This window comes from Sus scrofa, chromosome 1 (genome assembly GCF_054392235.1).
Source record: "Sus scrofa isolate SSC_HxYL_T2T_F1_AM1 chromosome 1, Sscrofa_HxYL_maternal_Yorkshire_Landrace_v2.0, whole genome shotgun sequence".
NCBI lineage: Eukaryota > Metazoa > Chordata > Mammalia > Artiodactyla > Suidae > Sus > Sus scrofa.
Window position 1 is genome coordinate 120,701,827 of NC_139383.1, and position 18,322 is coordinate 120,720,148.

The window sequence follows — 18,322 nt, forward strand, 5'->3', positions numbered from 1 at the left end:
GCTCTGCTCAATACTGGTAGACAAGGCTGATGACATTTTTAAAAACGCATATTCTGAGTATGTAGCATCTGAAATTCATAGTAAAGAGATTCATCTGATAATACCATGATTTAAGTTTCCATAGGGCCAGTAAAGAGGATTAAATGTCAAAGTTAGAAGGAATTAAATCTTAGTGCCAGTTGAAATGCACAAAGTTGACCATTAGAGGTTGTTTGTTTCCTATTCAAAGTACCACAACATCTCATTTTTAAGGCGTGAAGACGAGAATCTTTTCCATTTGTAGATGGGTTCTTGAAGAGAATGATACATATGGAAGAGCTTAGGAAGTTAGTGGACTGAATTGACCGGTGACTGGAGTTCATTTAGGTGATTCACACAGAGTTTTCTATTTTCCCTCCAGGTATCAGTGGTTCTGGGGGAAGGAAGAGGTGTAAACCAGGACCTTAGGTGTTGGTTGGTGAGGAATACCAACATCTGGGTGGGAGGAGTTCCCCTTTCCCAGGCCGAGGCTCTCAGGAAAGACAGAGGAGGCACTTACTCCCCTCCCGGGACTGTCCCAAGTTTCATTCTCTACGACCCTGGATGGGGCTCTAAGTTAGGAACAGAGACAGGCTATACGAAAAATGGAAAGTGAGGGTCACTACAGCGCCGCCCCCCCCCCCGCCACCGAACAAACCCCTTCTTTTCCGCAAGAGTTGGCGTGTTTATCACCCCCAGGAGGGGTTGGGGGTCCGGGAAGAGAGCGGGAAAGTAGCGTCGGGTCGCTCCCTTCTTGCCCAAAAGGTCGGGGGAGAAAGTAGACGTGCGACCTGCGGGGCGATGCGCGCTGAAGGCGCCCGGGCGGCCACGGGTGCCCAGGGAGGCGAAAAGAAGGCTGTGAGGGTGAGTGGTGCCCAGGCGCGGGCCGGGGGCGTGGGAGGGCAGCGTCTGCCAGGGTGCGCCCAGGAGCCGCAGCCGCTCACCTGCCCGCGGGGGCGGGGCGCGGCGCTGGGGCGCGCCCGCCTCCCGGCACCCGCCGCCCGCCTCCCGCCCGGGGAGGAAGCGGAGGGGCGCGGTGTAAACAGAGCGGCGGCCGTGATGTCAGCCGGTCACATGGAGCCTCTTATGGCTCGGGATGGCTCTCGGCGGGCGGGCAGCTGCGGCAGCTGCTGCTGTGGCTCGGGCGGCGGCGGCGCGGCGGCGGCAGAGGGGGCTCCGGGGTCGGACCATCGGCTCTCCCTGCGCTCTCCGCACCGCGGCTTAAATGATGTATTTTGTGATCGCAGCGATGAAAGGTGAGCCTGGGCGCCCCGCTGGGGCCGGGTGGGCTGACTGCTCCGGGGGGCGGGGAGGCGGGCGCGCAGGGGGAGGGGTGGGCGCGCCTGCCCAAGCGCACGTACTGCCCGGGGCTGGGCGCCGGAGCCCCGCCAGGGCTTCTGGGGCCCCCGCAGCGGCGCCCCCTGAGCCCAGCTGCGGAATCTGCCTGCCTCAAGTAGGGGGCAAAGGTGCAGGGTCTGGACTCCCTTCTTCTGCTCTCTCCGGCTCCTGTCAGTCGCCCGGGTTAGCCTGGCACCCGGCGAGGCTCCCGGAAGAAAGTTTGCCGGGAGTCATCGCGCTTCTGGCAGAGAAGGGAGGGTCTGAGAAGCTCGGAGGAAGCCAGGGACGCCCGCGACCAGTCCCCAGGGCCCGCAGCCCGGACCGCTCCGGCCTACGTAGAAGGCGCCTCGGCCCTTCCGGGCCGAGCGTGCGCGCAGGCGGGCGCGGTGTCATCCCTGGGGACTGGTCAGCGCCCCGGGCCTCGCGCCCTCCCCCCTCAGCGGCCCAGCGGCTCCGAGCGCCCGTGCGGCCGCCGGCGGGGGAAGTGCGGCGGGTCCGCGTTGCGTGCCGCCCCGGCCACTTCCGAAAGCGCCCGGGCCCGGGCCGAGCGAGACGGGTTTCTGGAGCGTGCCAAGACTCCCTCGGTGGCCGCCCGCCGCCGCAGCGCACCCATACTTGATACTTTGGGTTGCGGATGGATGTGGGGAGGCAACTTCTCTGCCCACAGGATTCTCGGGCAGTGGTGGCGGTTAGACCGCGGCGAGGGCAGGCGGGCGCGGACTAGTCCCGGCCAAGCCTCCTCGCCCGGCCTTCTGCCCTTATCAGAAGTCCTTAGCCAGGCTGGTGGCAGGATAGCAGGGGGGACTGGTTGGAAAGAGGCCCGGCTTCAGGTCCTCCCAGGTGAGGAGGAAAGAAACCATGGCAAGTCAGGGAAGTTTCTAATAGGAAAGCCAAAGTTTGGAGGTGTGCAGGAAGTCGCCTGCGCGGCCCGGAGAAGCCGAGACACGCAAACAGCCCGGGAGAAACTCATCCCGCCGCCCGTTTGTGCGCCAGCAGGTTCCTCCGGGTAGTTAATCTGCCCGAGCGGCTTCGCAGACCCGGCCCCTGGGAGTGGGAATTTAGAGCCCCATCTGTTTGCGATGGACAGGGCTCCCATTAAGCGCAGCATTTTTGCGGACCTGAACTGTCCTGCGGTTTCTGCCCATCCGTGCGGGCGCGGGGTGCTCGTTAAACGTTTGCTCGGCAGAGGTTTTGTTGCAATCCTGGATGAAGGACACCAGTTCGGTATTTGCGCTGGGTTTACTTTCGGATCACCGAGCTTTGCCATTCTTCACTAGAGATTGGGTGGCATCTCTTTTATTAATTATTAACAGGCAGAAACATACTGGACGCTAAGATGAGCTGCTTGAGATCAAATCTTTCTATACGACGTGCCCACATCAAATTTTTGTCTTTTCCCCTGTGGCTTGTGGGAAATGGAATTTAATCGTTTTTAGAATCTGCAGCCGATAAAGGGGAGGAGACCTCCCTGTGATCCACGTTCTTAAGTACTGAACATTTTTTTTCCTTTCCAAAATGATTTTAAGATTTCCCTACGGACTTCTAATGTACAAATATATGCTCCTCCCCTCCCCCTCAAAAAAAACTTTTATGCTCTTTGCCGCGGTTCGTTAATCCTGTAAGAGGAAAACGACTCAGCCTTTGTAGTTAAGACATTCTCTTCCATTTTTTTTTTTCTTTCAGGTGTGAAGTAGATTTGGAGTGGTGTCAGTGCTAGTCCTTATCTATTTTTATTTAGTATAATTGGTGTCGATTGGGGAATTCACTATTTCCCCAACGAATTGCAACCACCCAACAATCAATAAGGAAAGTGCGTTTTAAGATTTTAACTTAATTTTGATGCTTCTAAGTACATAGGCTTTTGCTTTTGTAGTTCTAGTACAAAGTGAAGTTCAATGCTATCCCTTAGTGATATAATCATGGGACTCACACCACCATATCCCCCCCACCCCACCCCCCCCAAGCTCAAGTCCACACATTTGTCTTGGAGTGACCTCTGGCTGCCGGAAGGTAATAGATTCATAGTATTGTGCTTTGAGAAAAGTAGTTCGGTAGTACTGGCAATACAGTTTTTCTATAAGCTCAGCTGCCAGCGAGAAAGAACGAGAGATAGAATGCATCTAGACAATTAGAATATTTCATTCCCAATATCATAACATCCTGTGTCTTAATGGGATTATCTTGCTTTGGTGTGTATTAAAACTGAAGACATAGTTTATGGGAAAATGAGGAATGCTGTAAATGTTTCCATTTCAGATTTAAGGGGGCAGGGGGAGAAACTGGCCCTGAATCATATTAAATACTTCCCTTCTGCCTCTCAGTTTTAATAGTAAAATTGGTTCCATGTGTATGAGAGTTTGTATTATTAGATTTTTTCATACAAAACAGAAACACTTTACAATATAGCTTTTTGGTATGTGTATGCATGTGGCCGGGGGAGGAGAGAACAAGCCACCATAAAAGAGAAACGTTCTCTTTGTTGGCAGATTTACTTATGTTTTTTAAACATCATTAAATCAGGCCTTTTGAACTCACCAAAGAAGAAAATCCTTCCTCTGTGTTAGTTGTCAAATAAGTTTAGGCTTAAAAGTGGGTTCACGCTTAGAAGTAATAAATCTTCATCTGAGCAAATCTAGTCTCATCCTGCAGTTTTGTTTTTGTTTAATTAACAACAGAATTCCAATACCATTTGGATGGCTTCTTGGGCAAAGGGAGAGAGCCAGCGATAACATTTATAATCAGGGGAGCACTTGTTCTGCTCATCATAAAAGTGCTTTGGCCAAATGTCAGGCAGCAGCCAGTGCTGAAAGGAAATGCGAGCGCTTCATCAGTTTCGGTAGATTATACACCGCTTTGCTTCAAGAGTGCTCAGCCTGTGTTCCTGTAAATGGAGTTAAGAGAGTGAAGGGAGGCTTAAGGGGAATGTCTGTCCTGGAATAGATTCTTCCCCCAGCACAATTCACCTGCAAGTAACAAGGCACAGTGCCACTTTGAAAATACTGTGTGTGTGGGTGATTAGATGTATTTCCAGCTCTAACAGATGTGATTTTATAGTTTTGAACATGTGGCATTTCTCTTTACCAAATGAAATTTGACTTTTACCCCTCCTCTCATTTGAAGCACTCTGTCAGTGGTATCCCTTAGCTGGGATTTTTGTTCCATTTTTGTTACCTTAGATGGGTAGAATTGGGAGAGGGTGATGACTGGATCGTCAAAAAGGAAAACCCAAATGGCTGTTCCAGCAAGCAGAGTACTTATCAGGCAAGGAGAGGTCAGTTCTTTTAAAGACAAAGAGGATCTCTGAATCTACTGTCCACAGTGGGAGGGGGGACCTCAGACCCTCTATGAATTAGACAATATTTTAGAAGCATCATCTTCATGAGCGGCCTCTTGATTTTATATATTTCGATCACATCATTTGAAATGCAAAGCAATATCATACTCAAGTAAACCACTTTGCCCTCGATTTGAATTGAATACCATAACATTTATTTAATGCCGCTCAGTTATAATACAATTTCTAAATAAACTCGGTCCTCTAAATATATTAAATATACTGATTGAATATATATTATATACATATATAATAAATAAATACATAACATTTAAATGTATATGTGATTTAAAACTTAGTTTTTTAATATCTAGTAGATACATTAGTAAATATATTAATGGTTCTCACTAGACTCCTTTTTCTACTACTTTTCCCTCCAAGCCAAGTGAATCACAATAAAATGGATGAGATCAGCAAGCAGATAATTACAAAGCACCTACAATAGCACCCAGCCATTTGGTAATTTTCTCTGTAGCACCTAGGAAAATAATATTTACAAATGAACATTTACTGGGAGAAAAAGTTCCTGATGGGTGGATAGGTACATAGATAGATAGCTAGATCTGCAGAAGTAGAGTAGTCGAATTTTCTTAAAATTCTCTTAAATTATTTTAGTAATCAAGAGAGCCCCAGGAGTCGAACAAATCTATGAAACATAGAAATGTTTTATGCACGGATTCTAAATATTCACGGTGTTTATTAATAAGAAATCAAAGCTGTTTTAACCTGTCTATTTCATATTTATTAAGTATAAAAACCATAATTAGATGCCCAGAGTTAGCACCTACTCTGTATTTATGTTTCTGAGCTTCTAAAATATAATAATTTGGAGAGGTCCACCAGTGACAACACAGGTGTGAATTCACATTTGATTTTATCTCTAAGACCACCTTTGGCCTTTTGAAGAATTATTTACTAGTTCTCTCTCGCCCATCCACTGAGGAGACCTCCTTTTTTCACGCTAGCCTGTGAGTCTTGGACCAAGAGGTTTGCAGTCAAGAGTTTTTTGTATCTGTCAGTATTGTCTGTGACATGACGGAACATGGTTTTTCTGTACACTGTCAAAGTGCTGTATCCAGAGATAAGAGATCTAAATAGACAGATAATAGCATATATTAGCCAACGGGCAAAATTCAAGAAAGCAGTTGAAGTCCGTTTCTGGATTTTCTTTTTTTAAGTGACGTTTGTCAGCCCTCATCATATTATAAGGACATAATATGATGGCTTCACAATCTTTGTATGAAAAGTAAGGTCAAACCTATTCCCTAGGTTTGCCGGCGACTTCACTTTTTTGCTTTTGATTTCATTGCCTCTGAAGTTTGCCAGGCATTTCCTAAATAAATAGACGGATGATGTTAGCTGTATTTGTTTTTTGCTTTACAAACAGTCTTGTCTTATTTAATCCTTCCTGGAAAGCCATTGACACTGTTAGTGTTTTAAGTTGAAGAAACTGAGGCTCACAGAAGTTATGTGTTGTGGCGAAGTTCTTCCAGCTGATAGGCAGTGAGGCGAGGACTAGAGCCCTAATTTCTACTGTCTTCAGCTTCCTCCCCATTGTCTCTAGTTAGTAGAAATTATAACTCTGGCATTTATAAGGAAAAGAAATAGATTCAATTATGTAATGCTTTGCTGAGCCTAATATCTTCAAATTACTATTTAATAAAATCAATTTGGTACAAATGGGGTTATTCTTATTTGCTTACCATTAGCTCTCTTTATCCACAATTTTCATTAAGGCTGCTTGTTGTAAGAGGATCTGGGTTCTTTAGGAAAGCATTTCTTTCCGAAAGAATATAGAATCCCATGAATTGCAGCTAACCTCTGTAACCTATCTCCATTATGATAAAATTGAGCTGGAGATTTATCTATATGTTCCACTTATCTTTAGGCGAAGGGAGCATTCACAAATGCATCTTCTAAATTGAATATCCCTTTACGGTGTAAAAAGCCCAAGAATCCTGGGCTTGTGAGTGCCATCCTGGTTGTTTCCATGACAGCCAAAGGGCATGATTGTGGATGTATTCTTGAGAAATCTGTTTTCTTTTAGAAAATCACACAACCGGTCAAAGTTTCCAAGTAGATAGATCTGCAAAAGCTCATTTCTCACTTGATTGGGGTTTCTTTCTCTGGCAACTGGATCGAGTTGTCTTTGCCTGAAAGCAAATAAGCATCATCTCCGAGAGAGAGAAGAAACCTAAAATGTTACTCAGATGCATGCCCTATTGACATTTAGTGCCTCTCCACAGCATTCCTGCCAAATGTTTGTCTGGTTATGCTTGAACACTTCCTCTGATGGGGAGCTCACTATCGCCAAAGGAAGCTTTTTCCATGTTGTATAAGAAAATTCTTAAGCATAAATTTCTCTTTCGTACTTTTAATCTCTTGATTCTCCTTTCTGTTGGGGCTGTGTATGACATATTTAATCCATCTCTCATATGAAATATTGTCAGTTATTTGAAGACTAAGTATGAAACACACACACACACACACACACACACACACACACACACACACACACCCTCAGTCTTTGCTGTCCTTTCCACTCTGTTCTGTTCATAATCTGCCTTCCCATAACCACAGTCAGTTTCTTTCTCAAGCACATTTCATTTTGTATAGAACCTCTTGAATTTTTTGTACCAAAAGTGGAACCTGACTCCTAGTTGTGGTATGCTTGACTCAGTACTTAACCCACCAGGTAGTAAAGTGTAAAGATTTTAAGTTTTGTTTAAATTTCTTAAAGATACGTAAACTAGGCTGTATCTTTAGGCATGTCATGGCCAGCCTTTGTGAGACCACTGTAATTTGTGAAAGTGGACTTTTGAGCAACTTAGGAATGCTCTTGGATGAGCTGAAGTTCATTATTAAATACCTAAGAAAATCAAAGATATTGAAAAATAATTAAGGGAACACTGAAAGCATTTATGAGGTATTTTTCCCCAAAGTAGTGTGTCAGAGCTGAGATAAGACTGCCCTCTAGTGGTTACTTATTCTTGGAACGCTAACAGCGGTAATGGTGCCAATGAATTTCCCATCAGGCTAGTGGAGAAGGTCAAAGGTTGAAGTTATTTTCTCGATTGCTATGGGGCATTCTGCATCAGACTCAAAAGTGTAATTTATGTTTTGCGTGGTTATTAGGAACGTATCTGTGGAGGAGATAATGAATTTTAAAAGTTTGCTTGGAAAGAAGTAAGGGAAATGTTTTTAACTTAAGGGTAGATTACAGCTGACTTATAAAATTCTTCTTGGCCCCATATTAAATTAAAATTAAATTTAAGTACTCAAGTGAGATTTTGTTTGTGAGTAAAGAGTTATTATGACTTTTGTGGTAATTCTTCTTCTTCTTCTTCTTCTTCTTCTTCTTCTTCTTCTTCTTCTTCTTCTTCTTCTTCTTCTTCTTCTTCTTCTTCTTCTTCTTCTTCTTCTCTTCCTCCTCCTCCTCCTTCTCCTTCTTCTAAGTTTCAACCTCAATTCTATTCTTCTACCTTTAGTGTTGTTGTTTTTTTAAAGAGAGCCTCATTCATTTTATCTTTTTTAAACCTAAAGATTTTTTTTTCAAAAAAGTAAATTTGTAGAAAAAAGTGAACTATTATGGCTCTTTTTGGCAATAAACCAATTTTCAAATAAATGCAAAACTGTGATACCACCCCTCCACCTTAGTTTCTGAAGACATAGGGTTAGAGCACTTTATTCACTTAAGTACATGCAATTTGCCAAAGAAATTGAGTATATGTTACACAGGTTTTTTAGAACATTGTGCTTTAAAACAGTGCATGAAGATGCACTGAGGTGTATGGAATGGTTGGCCAACAGGGACCTACTGTATATAGCACAGAGAACTCTACCCAGTATTCTGTGATAATCTTTGTGAGAAAAGAATCTCAGAGAGAATGGGTAAGTGTATATGTATGACTGGGCCACTTTGTTGTACAGCAGAAATTATCAAAACCTTTTAATTAACTATACTTCAATAAAACTTTTAACAAACACTGCATGAAGTAGAGATAAACATTCAAGTAACTTTTAGGATAAACAGATAATACAGTGAGTTGTGTGCTTAGATTTAGGTGATATAGGAAGTGTGAAACAATTATGAAACAATCCAATTTCAGTATTGGAATCAAAGAAGTCAGTGTTGGTCCTCCTACTTCCTTAAATATCATTTGGCACTGATCCTATGGGGATAAATGAGAATGTAAGTTTACATGAATTTTGCACTACTTCTTTTCAAGGCTTCCGAGCGGAGCTAGAATAACCAGGGTGATCATCATGATTGATTATCACCAGGATTTTAAAGGATGACAGTGCTTGCTCGTTCCTACCAGAAAGATGAAATTGCATCTTTACATGCAAACGAAGGAAGGGAATTTTTTTAAGAAGCCGGGAAAGCCTGCTGTTGAAACCTTTTCATCACAGATAGAAGGTCGTGGTTCAGAAGCGAAGACTTGTGGTTAAGTTTCAGATCAGTTATGGAAGCAAACCGTTTCTCAGACTGCGCCACCCAGAAGTGTGATTCTTTCACCACATGAGAAATATTCTCTTTTTCACAGAATGTTATTTTCATTTTTCAGTCACTGTTTTTTTTTTTCTTCTTCTTTTTATTTATCTCATGTCAAATCTTCTGCAGAACCCTGAGTATAAATAACTAAATAAATCTGTTTCAGTGAATACTCGTGAAGAGCCTACTGTGTGCCAGGTTATTTACATGCCACCGTGGGCTTTTATAATGAACAAAGACACCTTCCTCCCTGGCGTGTCTCTTAAGCCATGAATCAGTGTTTAAAGAAATGCACTGAGGAGTTCCCGTCGTGGCGCAGTGGTTAACGAATCCGACTAGGAACCATGAGGTTGCAGGTTCGGTCCCTGCCCTTGCTCAGTGGGTTAACGATCCGGCGTTGCTGTGAGCTGTGGTGTAGGTTGCAGACGCGGCTCGGATCCCGCGTTGCTGTGGCTCTGGCGTAGGCCGGTGGCTACAGCTCCGATTCAACCCCTAGCCTGGGAACTTCCATATGCCGCGGAAGCGGCCCAAGAGATAGCAACAACAACAAGAGACAAAAAAAAAAAAAAAGAAAGAAAGAAATGCACTGAGAAACCGGCAGCCACGCTTGACCAAAGAAGGCTGCTGGAAGACTGTTGAGCTTATATGTTTGTAGTTGCTGTGAGCTCCGTGGCATTTAAAACAAAGGAGATTTTGAAACACGCCATGAAACGTTAATGTAATTGGATAAAGTTAATCCTTATGTGTACGTGTGAACATGATTTCCTTCCAAATAAGCCATAGGGTAGCTTGCAAATCCTGCCTAAGCAGTGACTCTGAAACTTTTGAGAGCAAGCCATAACCCAGAGACTTGCAAAGGCAGATTCCTTGGTCCTTCCCCTAGGGGGGACCCTGAGGCTATCCATCTGGTCCTGACAGCCTGCAAAGGCAAGTATTTAAAAGGTGTTTCGGGTGTTGCCAATGCTGAGGGTCCACGGCATACCTGTGAAACCTCATCCTTGCCTGTCAGCGCTCAGATGGGCAGTAGCATCCTCCAACCCTTCAGAGGTTCCCACAAATCACCGTCTTCACAGTCAGCTGGGAAGCATTGAAGAAATAAATGCCTTGGAGTTCCCATCGCGGCTCAGTAGTTAACAAATCCTGCTAGGAACCATGAGCTTGTGGGTTCGATCCCTGACTTTGCTCAATGTGTTAAGAATCCGGCGTTGCTGTGAGCTGTGGTGTAGGTCAAAGAGGAGGCTTGGATCCCGCATTGCTGTGACTGTGGTGTAGACCGGCAACTACAGCTCCGATTCTGCCCCTAGCCTGGGAACCTCCATATGCCTCGGGTGCTGCCCTAGAAAAGGCAAGAAGACAATAAGTAAATAAATAAATAAATAAATAAATAAATAAATGCCTGATCTTCATAACCACCTGCATGGATCCTGTTTCTGATGGGCTGGGGTGAGGCCAAAGAATTTGGATTTGTAAAGGTGCCTCTTGGTGACTGAGGGACTAAGAAGTCTGGGAACCACTGCTCTGGTCTGACCCTGACCTCTCACTAGTGAGGAACAGAAGCTCAGAAGGTCAGTGATATGAAGGTAACCATAAGCCTTCCTTTGAGGCCACTGAAACCTCCTTTCAGAGTAGAAGAGGTGCCCCCCATAAGCAGTTTCATTCATTGTCTGGCTGTTATTAACACAGTAGAGGTATTATTCTGCTTATTTCTGGCCTTTCTGTCAACTAGTATATAGGAAGAAGGCAGACTCCCAATTTGTTACCCTAAGTAGCCCCACCAGAAGAGGACTCTGTGTTACCTTGCCAGACCTGTACTCCTTTTTGGCTTAAATCTTGCCTGGGAGCTTGGCCATCTAGCCCTCAGTGAACCTTGGGGCTGGGTCTTGCCACCATCGTGACCACTCAGTGGGGGAAGGCTCGGGATTGTGCCGGAAAAGTCAAGGCTGTTTCCAGGGGAAACAGTGATGCCTTTTCTTTGCTGCATTTTTTTTTTTTTTCCAGCAACAAAATACAGGTTTTAGAGCCCTGAAAGCTTGTGAATGCTTCCTATTTACAAGATGGTGTTTTTCAGGCCCAGAGCACCTGACCTGTATCTGCCCACATCCAGGTCCTGGATCCGTGAAGTCTGAAAAAGGCACTGCCTTTGTGCATTTTATATTCTCGTCTGGTGAAACCGATAAAAGTGGAACTACTCTGGTTGGTGCGGAGGAGGGCCAGCCCCCTTCTACCCGGCAACTCCTGCCCCCTCCTCCTTTGGAAAATGGTGGCGCCTTAGGCCTTCATGTGGCAGGCGTGATGCTGGGGGCCATGTGGGCATTGGTGAACTCAGCAACTGCAACTCTGGTCTCTGCAATTGTATGTTCTGGTGGGAAGAGGTAGATGATACCTAAGTAAACATATAAATAAACTAGATAAATACAGACAGTGACAGAATTCCCTTTGTGGCTCAGTGGTTATGAATCTGACTAGTATCCATGAGGATTCAGGTTCTGTCCCTGGCCTCAATCAGTGGGTTAAGGATCTGGCATTGCCATGAGCTGTGGTGTAGATAACAGAGGAGGCTCAGATCCCGCGTCGCTCTGGCTGTGGTGTAGGCCGGCAGCTACAGCTCTGATTAGACCCCTAGCCTGGGAACTTCCATATGTCACAAGTACATAAAAAACCAAAATAATAATAATAGTAATAAATACGGATAGTAACAACAGTTTAGCTGACATAAAAATTATAATGGCTTAGAGTGCTTATGGCAGGGAATGAAATCCAAGAATTTTTTTTCTAACCAGTGGTAAATGTTCTGCAGTAGACCCAGGAGGGAGTTTAGAGGTCATCTGACCTCTTAGTTCCCAGCCTTGTCTGCATGTTAGACTGTCTAGAAAGCTTTTCAGAAAACCCAAACCCAGGCTCCACTCCTGGAGCCCTGACTTGATTGGTCTGAGATGGCTCTCGAGTACTGATAAAGTTTTAAAGCTGGTTGAGAAACCTTTGCGGTCCCGTGCCCTCACTTGACATGTGAGTCCTCTGTCCCCATTGCGAGGCAGCAGTGGTGGATGGGAAACCCACCCCCCACCCCCAAGACTAGGGTGGAAGAAAACCTAGGTTCTCCTCCCTGGTTGGCTCCTCAGTACTTGCTAGGCTACCTTGACTGCTCATTTTCCCCATTCATAGAATTAGAGTGTTGAACTTAAGAGCCATCAAGAGCTTGTCCAGCTCTCCCATTATATGATAATGTTTCTCTTAATACAGAAAAAAAAAAAAAAAGTCTGGCTTCTCATCCAGCACATTGAGGGAGCAAATACATGCTTTCTCGTTTCCTTAGTCCTTGTCTCAACCTCTAATTGCTCTCTGTGCCTCCATCAGCAGTTCCTTTTGGAAGTGAAAATTTAAGGTAGAAAGAGGTAATTATTTTTTGCCAATTCTTTAAATAAATTTAAGAATAAGCAAGCTTTCATTAATATTAATAATAAATATGCCCAGACTCGATTCTGGTACATTAGAGTCATACCTTATTTGTCAAATTTTAGCCCGAAGCCTTTTTCATGTTTGATGTTTGAGTTAAAACAGAGAAGGTTGGGGTCGGGAGATTGCTTAAAAATGGAAACCCTGGAATAATCTTAACTGTTGCACATCACAGTAATTTTATTCCTTACCAAATATTCCAGGCCAGAAACACAAAGAAACTAAGTCTCTCCCAATTATTTGTAGTTGATTTACAAGCAGAAACAGTGTATCTCCTGTGTTGCCACCTTATGAAAGAAAACTACAGAACTCCCTTCTGTCATGAAAAATGTCACTGCATTTCCTCATTTGAAATCCTGTATCTCTAAGAACTTGAGTTTCATTGAAACATTTACTCAGAAAGATAGCAGTTCATCCTAAACCAGCACAGTGTGATGTAAGCACCTTAACTTTATTTCCTTTTTGTGTGAAATCTCTCGGTGGGGTTTGATAATATTTAGCAGTTGCAAAAATGATAAAGAAGCTTGAACAGTAAATGTGATGGGAGCTGGTAAATGAAATTAGAGCCATGTCTTTTTCAACAGACTTTTTTTTTTTTTAAGGATGAGCATATTGCCTATTTTGCATGTATGTATTTAAGAAATTGGACACACGTTGATATACACCCATATGTTCGCCTTAGACATAAAATTATGGAAAGCCATCTTCCTGTAACTGAAGTTGCTTCCGTCATAGCAAGAACCTCCTGAAAATGATACTGGTTAACAAAACAATGGGCAGAAATCTATTTGCAAAGCAATGTTTCTGTCACAAGCATAGTCAGAGTAGAACAGAAGTGTTTTGTTTCCACCACTGCAGAGAAACAAAGTTGTTTAATATGAGTTAAGATGTCTCAGAGTTTTGGCAGACTTTCTAAGCCCCCTGCTGCAGTTTGCATTCAGAATCCCTTTTAAAGTGGGCTTGGAAGTTTCTGTGTGATTTCAATGGCTGCTTAGGGGAAATATTGGCTAAACTCCTCAATTTGACTGTTAAGACGGCTTGCGTGTTTTCAGAATGTTTTCATTTGCTAGAAATATGTTTTGTGCTCAGGCTTCCCCTGTTGAAGAAGGTTGGTTACCAGCCATCTGATGATGCCTCGGGGTGTTTACAGAAAATGTGGGTGCTGTAGTTATATTTGAGCACAGCCCTCCCCTCAACAAAGATAATGTGGTAATCAGCAGAAATGCGAAAACATGTACTTAAGGACTGATGCTTGTAAAAGAGGTGCGGTAAAGAAACATGGTTGTTCAGATGTAAGACATGACTGACAGCTCTCCTTGTAGGCATGCTAGTAACAATAAAGTCTAGAAGTTCAACATCAAAGCGATCACAGCTTACTCCACCAGTGACTTGCACATCAAAGAGGGATCGCAAGACAAAGGAAGTGCACTGAGGTATGTTTCTGCCTCGTAGCCAGATGCTCAGGGGGAGCTCCCAGAGCTCCTTTCTTGAATGTAAAGTGATTTTTGCAGATCAGTGTCTTTATTTCATAAATGACCAGGAATAGAAAAAGAGGGCAGATGAGTGCTGTAATTGCTTCCCATCACTCTAAGTTGGGTTAGGAAAGACTCTTGGCAGGAGTGATGGGTCTCTCTGGTTTCCTAAAGTAGAATATTCTGTACCAGCGTGGGCAGTTCTAACTTCACCTAAAAGAGTCCAGGGAGTTATTCACAAAATAAGAGAGTACAAATCAGATAGATTTCAAACTGGTTGTTTTGAATTATACTTGCCATAAAGCTGGATGTAAGGTTATCAGAGTTATGCCTTTGTTTCTCCCTCCCTCTTCCTCCCTCTCTCTTAAATTTTTTTACAATTCACCTCATGGGTGGATTTTTGCAGAATCAGGTGTGCCTTACCTAACAGGTGTCTGATAATGAATTTTAGACCTGTTAGACTGGCTCTTCATTCATCACCAAATCGGTGCCTCAGTTCTTCAAATCAAATGGTGTGTACGCCAGAATGGCAAAAGTGGAACAGGAAGAAGAGTCTGGATTTGTCCGCCCCCCCACTTCTCTTGTTATTAAATTGAAAATAAAATTAACCATGCAAGTATTATGGGTGATTTGAAATAATATGCTTTTTTTTTTGGCTTGCCTTTGAAATGTGAAGATCTTTTATAGTTCATCTTCAGTAATTTACTCATTTTTAAGTGCTATTGAAAAAATAGTAGTGCTCTGTGTAGTCATTAATAAATACAAAGCAGCTTTCTTAAGGCTCTAGGGAGACCCAATAAACACAACTGTGTTACTAATTGATGCTATACTGAGCTGACAAAAGTAGTGCATCGGTAAACAGAAGTTAAAAAGCAAGAAGTTAAAGAACTATAGGGGATTATGTAGACATCAAGGGTTGGAAATTATAATAAGGCCTCTTTAGGGGAGCATTAATTTGCATGTGGCTGAATTAGGACACCCAATTATTTCTGAGGACATTAGTAAGAACTCATCCAAAACACCCCCAAAGTGAGAGGTTTGGGAGGGTAGGGAGTTAGGTGGGCTAGAGGGGGCCCTGAGCACGTCATATTTCCCATAACTCATGATGATGGTTTTCCCTATGGTTTGTTAGAATATCTTTCTTTGTTAGGGAGAAAAATGCTGATGAAATCAAGAGTACTGCAATTTCTTTGTTCTGTACACACAATTTATGTTGAATTGCCACAATGGAATTTTTTTTTTTTTTTTGAAGTGGGGAGGGCAGGAGTGTGGAGACAGAAATAAACCTTTTAAATCTTCTTTACATGAACCCCCACAAGGACATAAGCATTGAGCAGATTAAAGAGTGGATTTATACTGGTACTATCCTCTACAACAGTGGTCCTCTAGGCACCCTTGGGGGTCTTGAAGGCCCTTCAGAAGCTTCAGGAGATTAAAACTATTTGCATAATAACACTCAGACATTATTTGCCCTTTGTACCCTACTGACCGTTGGCATTAATAGTGCCAAAGCATTTGTGGGTAAAACTTCTGGCACCTTTGCAGGAATCAAGTCTTACTCACCCTGACTGTGGACTTGCTAGTAACAAAACATTTACCAAGTTCATTTGAGACTGTCCTGATGAAGCAGTAAAAATTATTAAGCTTATTAAATTTTGACCCTTGAGTACAAGTCTTTTTGACAAAATGGGAAGTACACATAAAGCACTTCTGCTTCACACTGAACCATGTTTATCTCCAGGGAAAAGTACTTGTGCCATTGTTTTAGTTAAGAGCTGACCTCACTGCTTTTTGAACGGAATGCCATTTTACTTACTAGAATGACTGCAGTTTTTCAGTCTTAGGTATAGGTCCAACATATTCTCAAGAATGAACCAAGTGGGGGAAAAAAAAAATGAACCAAGTAAATCCATCCTGACAAGAAAAATAGCTGATGATATTTATTGCCAGTAAATTCCAGCTTCCAGGTGAATATTAGAATTTGGGAACACTTGTGTCTAACACCATGAGCCTGACAGCATGAATTTTATATAAAGAATTTTCTGGGAGTTCTGGGAGTTCCTGTTGCGGCTCAGTGGTAATGAACCCAACTAGTATCCATGAGAACACAGGTTCGATCCCTGGCCTTGGTCCATGGGTTAAGGATCCGGTGTTGCCGTGAGCTATGGTATAGTTCACAGATTTGGCTTGGATCCTGCATTGCTGTGGCTGTGGTGTAGGCCAACAGCTATAGCTCCAATTAGACCCTTAGCCTGGGAACTTCCTTATGCCGTGGGTGCAGCCCTAAAAAGAAAAAAAAAAATTGCATTTATACAACATTGTAAATCAACTCTATTTTAATTAGAAAAAAATACAAAAAAAAAAAAAAAGTAAAAAATCACATTTACCTTTCCAGGGGAACAAGGGCCACTATGGAGAATATAAAAACTTTGCTAAAGAAGTTGTGGGTGTGCGGCCATAAAAAGACAAAAAAAAAAAAAAAAAAAAGTTTCCAAGTGCTCCATGCATACTATTATAAAAATATTCATGGGTGTACAATATCATTCAAGTATAAAGTATGCCAATGTGTTTGAATTTAACAGAGTATAAAATATTACTGATATAGTTTGAGGTTCCATATTCCAGCTAAGCTTGAAGAAATTACCAATTGTTGAGTTTTGGTATATTATCAAAGAAGAAAGTCTAAAATTATCTGAAACGGCTATTGAAATGCTCCTCACTTTTTCAGCTGCTTATTTGTATGAGGCCAGCATTTCTTCGCATACTTCCACCAAAAGAACACAACAGGGTGAATGGAGAAACAGATATGACAATTTACCTGTCTTCTCTTAGGGGAGAGATTAAAGATGCAATAATGTAAAATAATGGCATTTTCTTACTTTTTTGTTTTGAAATTATATTTTTTTTCATAAAAATACTTTATGCCTATATGGAATGATTTTATTACTGTTGTTTTCAAATTAATGATAAATCAGTATTTTTCAGTGTTCTCTGTTTTAATTCCTTGCATAGTTATTATTGATATGCAGCCCACATAAACAAAAGCTCTCTTAAGAGCAAGAAAGGATCTAGACACCAGAACTTTGAGAACTTCTGTCTGCAATTTGCTCTAGGAGACATAGATGGTTTTGTAACAAAGCACAAGGTAACAATAGAGGGGGATTTAGATATAGACAGATTTAGCAGATAAGCCACAAATTGTATATTAAACAAAGCACTTGGAAACATGAATTCATGAACAGATTTTCTAATCCCTGTTTGTTTGTTTGTTTTATGTCTTCCTCTTTAATGATGTGGAAGACCATTGCTGATGGTTACATTTTTGTTGTTTTCTTTTTTAACAAAACAGAAGTTTGGCATAAAGTTGTGGTTTAAGGAGGCCTTACGATTTATCTTTAATCATCTGTAGCCTACGTTAGCGAAAGTAGCAAATTACTGCTATTTGTCTTCTCAGTTCAAACTCGTACGGAGGAAAAAATATTTTGTGCAATTAGTGCAACTTCTGGAAGTATCCCGGCTCCTGGCAGATGTGAGATTTTGTCACTAATGTGGATACTGGGGAGTTTTATTGCTGTGTGTAGTGATGGAAAGCTCTGGAAGTCCTGCCACCACTCAAGTGATGATGGATACCTTCAACTAAGGTTTATCACTCACGTTCCCTCAGACCTTCTCCAAGAGAGAGCTCTGCCCAGATAGCCTTTGGTACCTAGACTGTGACGAGAGGGCTGAGCTTTCGACTAACTTCAGATGCACTTGGCAGAATCCGTTCCATTACACTAATGAAATGAAAGTCCACCCTCCCCTGAATTTTCTTGTGAAAAATAATGGGTGGTTAGAAAGCAAACACTCAAATCCTTGTTCTTAATTTTATAATCACTTTGTTGGCATCTCATACACAGGCATTTACATAGCCCTTCGTAGCTGGGCCATCAACCTCTTTGTTGTCAGCAAATAAGGGGCAGGCAGGTCTCGGTTCCATTTGGTTTCCTATCAACAAGCTGTCAGTCGAGTGGGAGCAAATGTGTTTTGGCATCTTCTGCATTGCTGGGGTCTTGCTCCTGACTCCTGTAACTCAGAGAAGAGTCGGGGTGCCCCTAGAGCCAGAGCAGTGTCAGAGGATGGGGATCCCTCGCTTCTGGCATGGTTTTATTAGCCAGTTAAAAGTTAGGCTGAAACACACACACTGTGTAAGCAGAGGTTGTGCAATGGCCC

The 18,322-nt window shown here is 42.9% G+C and overlaps 1 protein-coding gene across 6 annotated transcripts in view; it reads left to right on the top strand.

The window, feature by feature from the left end:
- The window catches only part of RORA (RAR related orphan receptor A), a 765,082-nt gene that overhangs the window by 656,562 nt on the left and 90,198 nt on the right, over positions 1-18,322 (top strand). For 2 of the 6 annotated variants that reach the window (XR_014810150.1, XM_001928154.8), the window contains exon 1: positions 1,091-1,274. The exons of the other annotated variants lie outside the window; for them this stretch is intronic. Coding sequence is in view for 1 of the 2 variants with exons in the window: in XM_001928154.8 (XP_001928189.3) it covers positions 1,244-1,274 (31 nt within the window). In the remaining variant the exon portion in view is untranslated. Of the gene's footprint in view, positions 1-1,090; positions 1,275-18,322 lie in introns of those variants that run through there. 6 annotated transcript variants of the gene reach the window in all.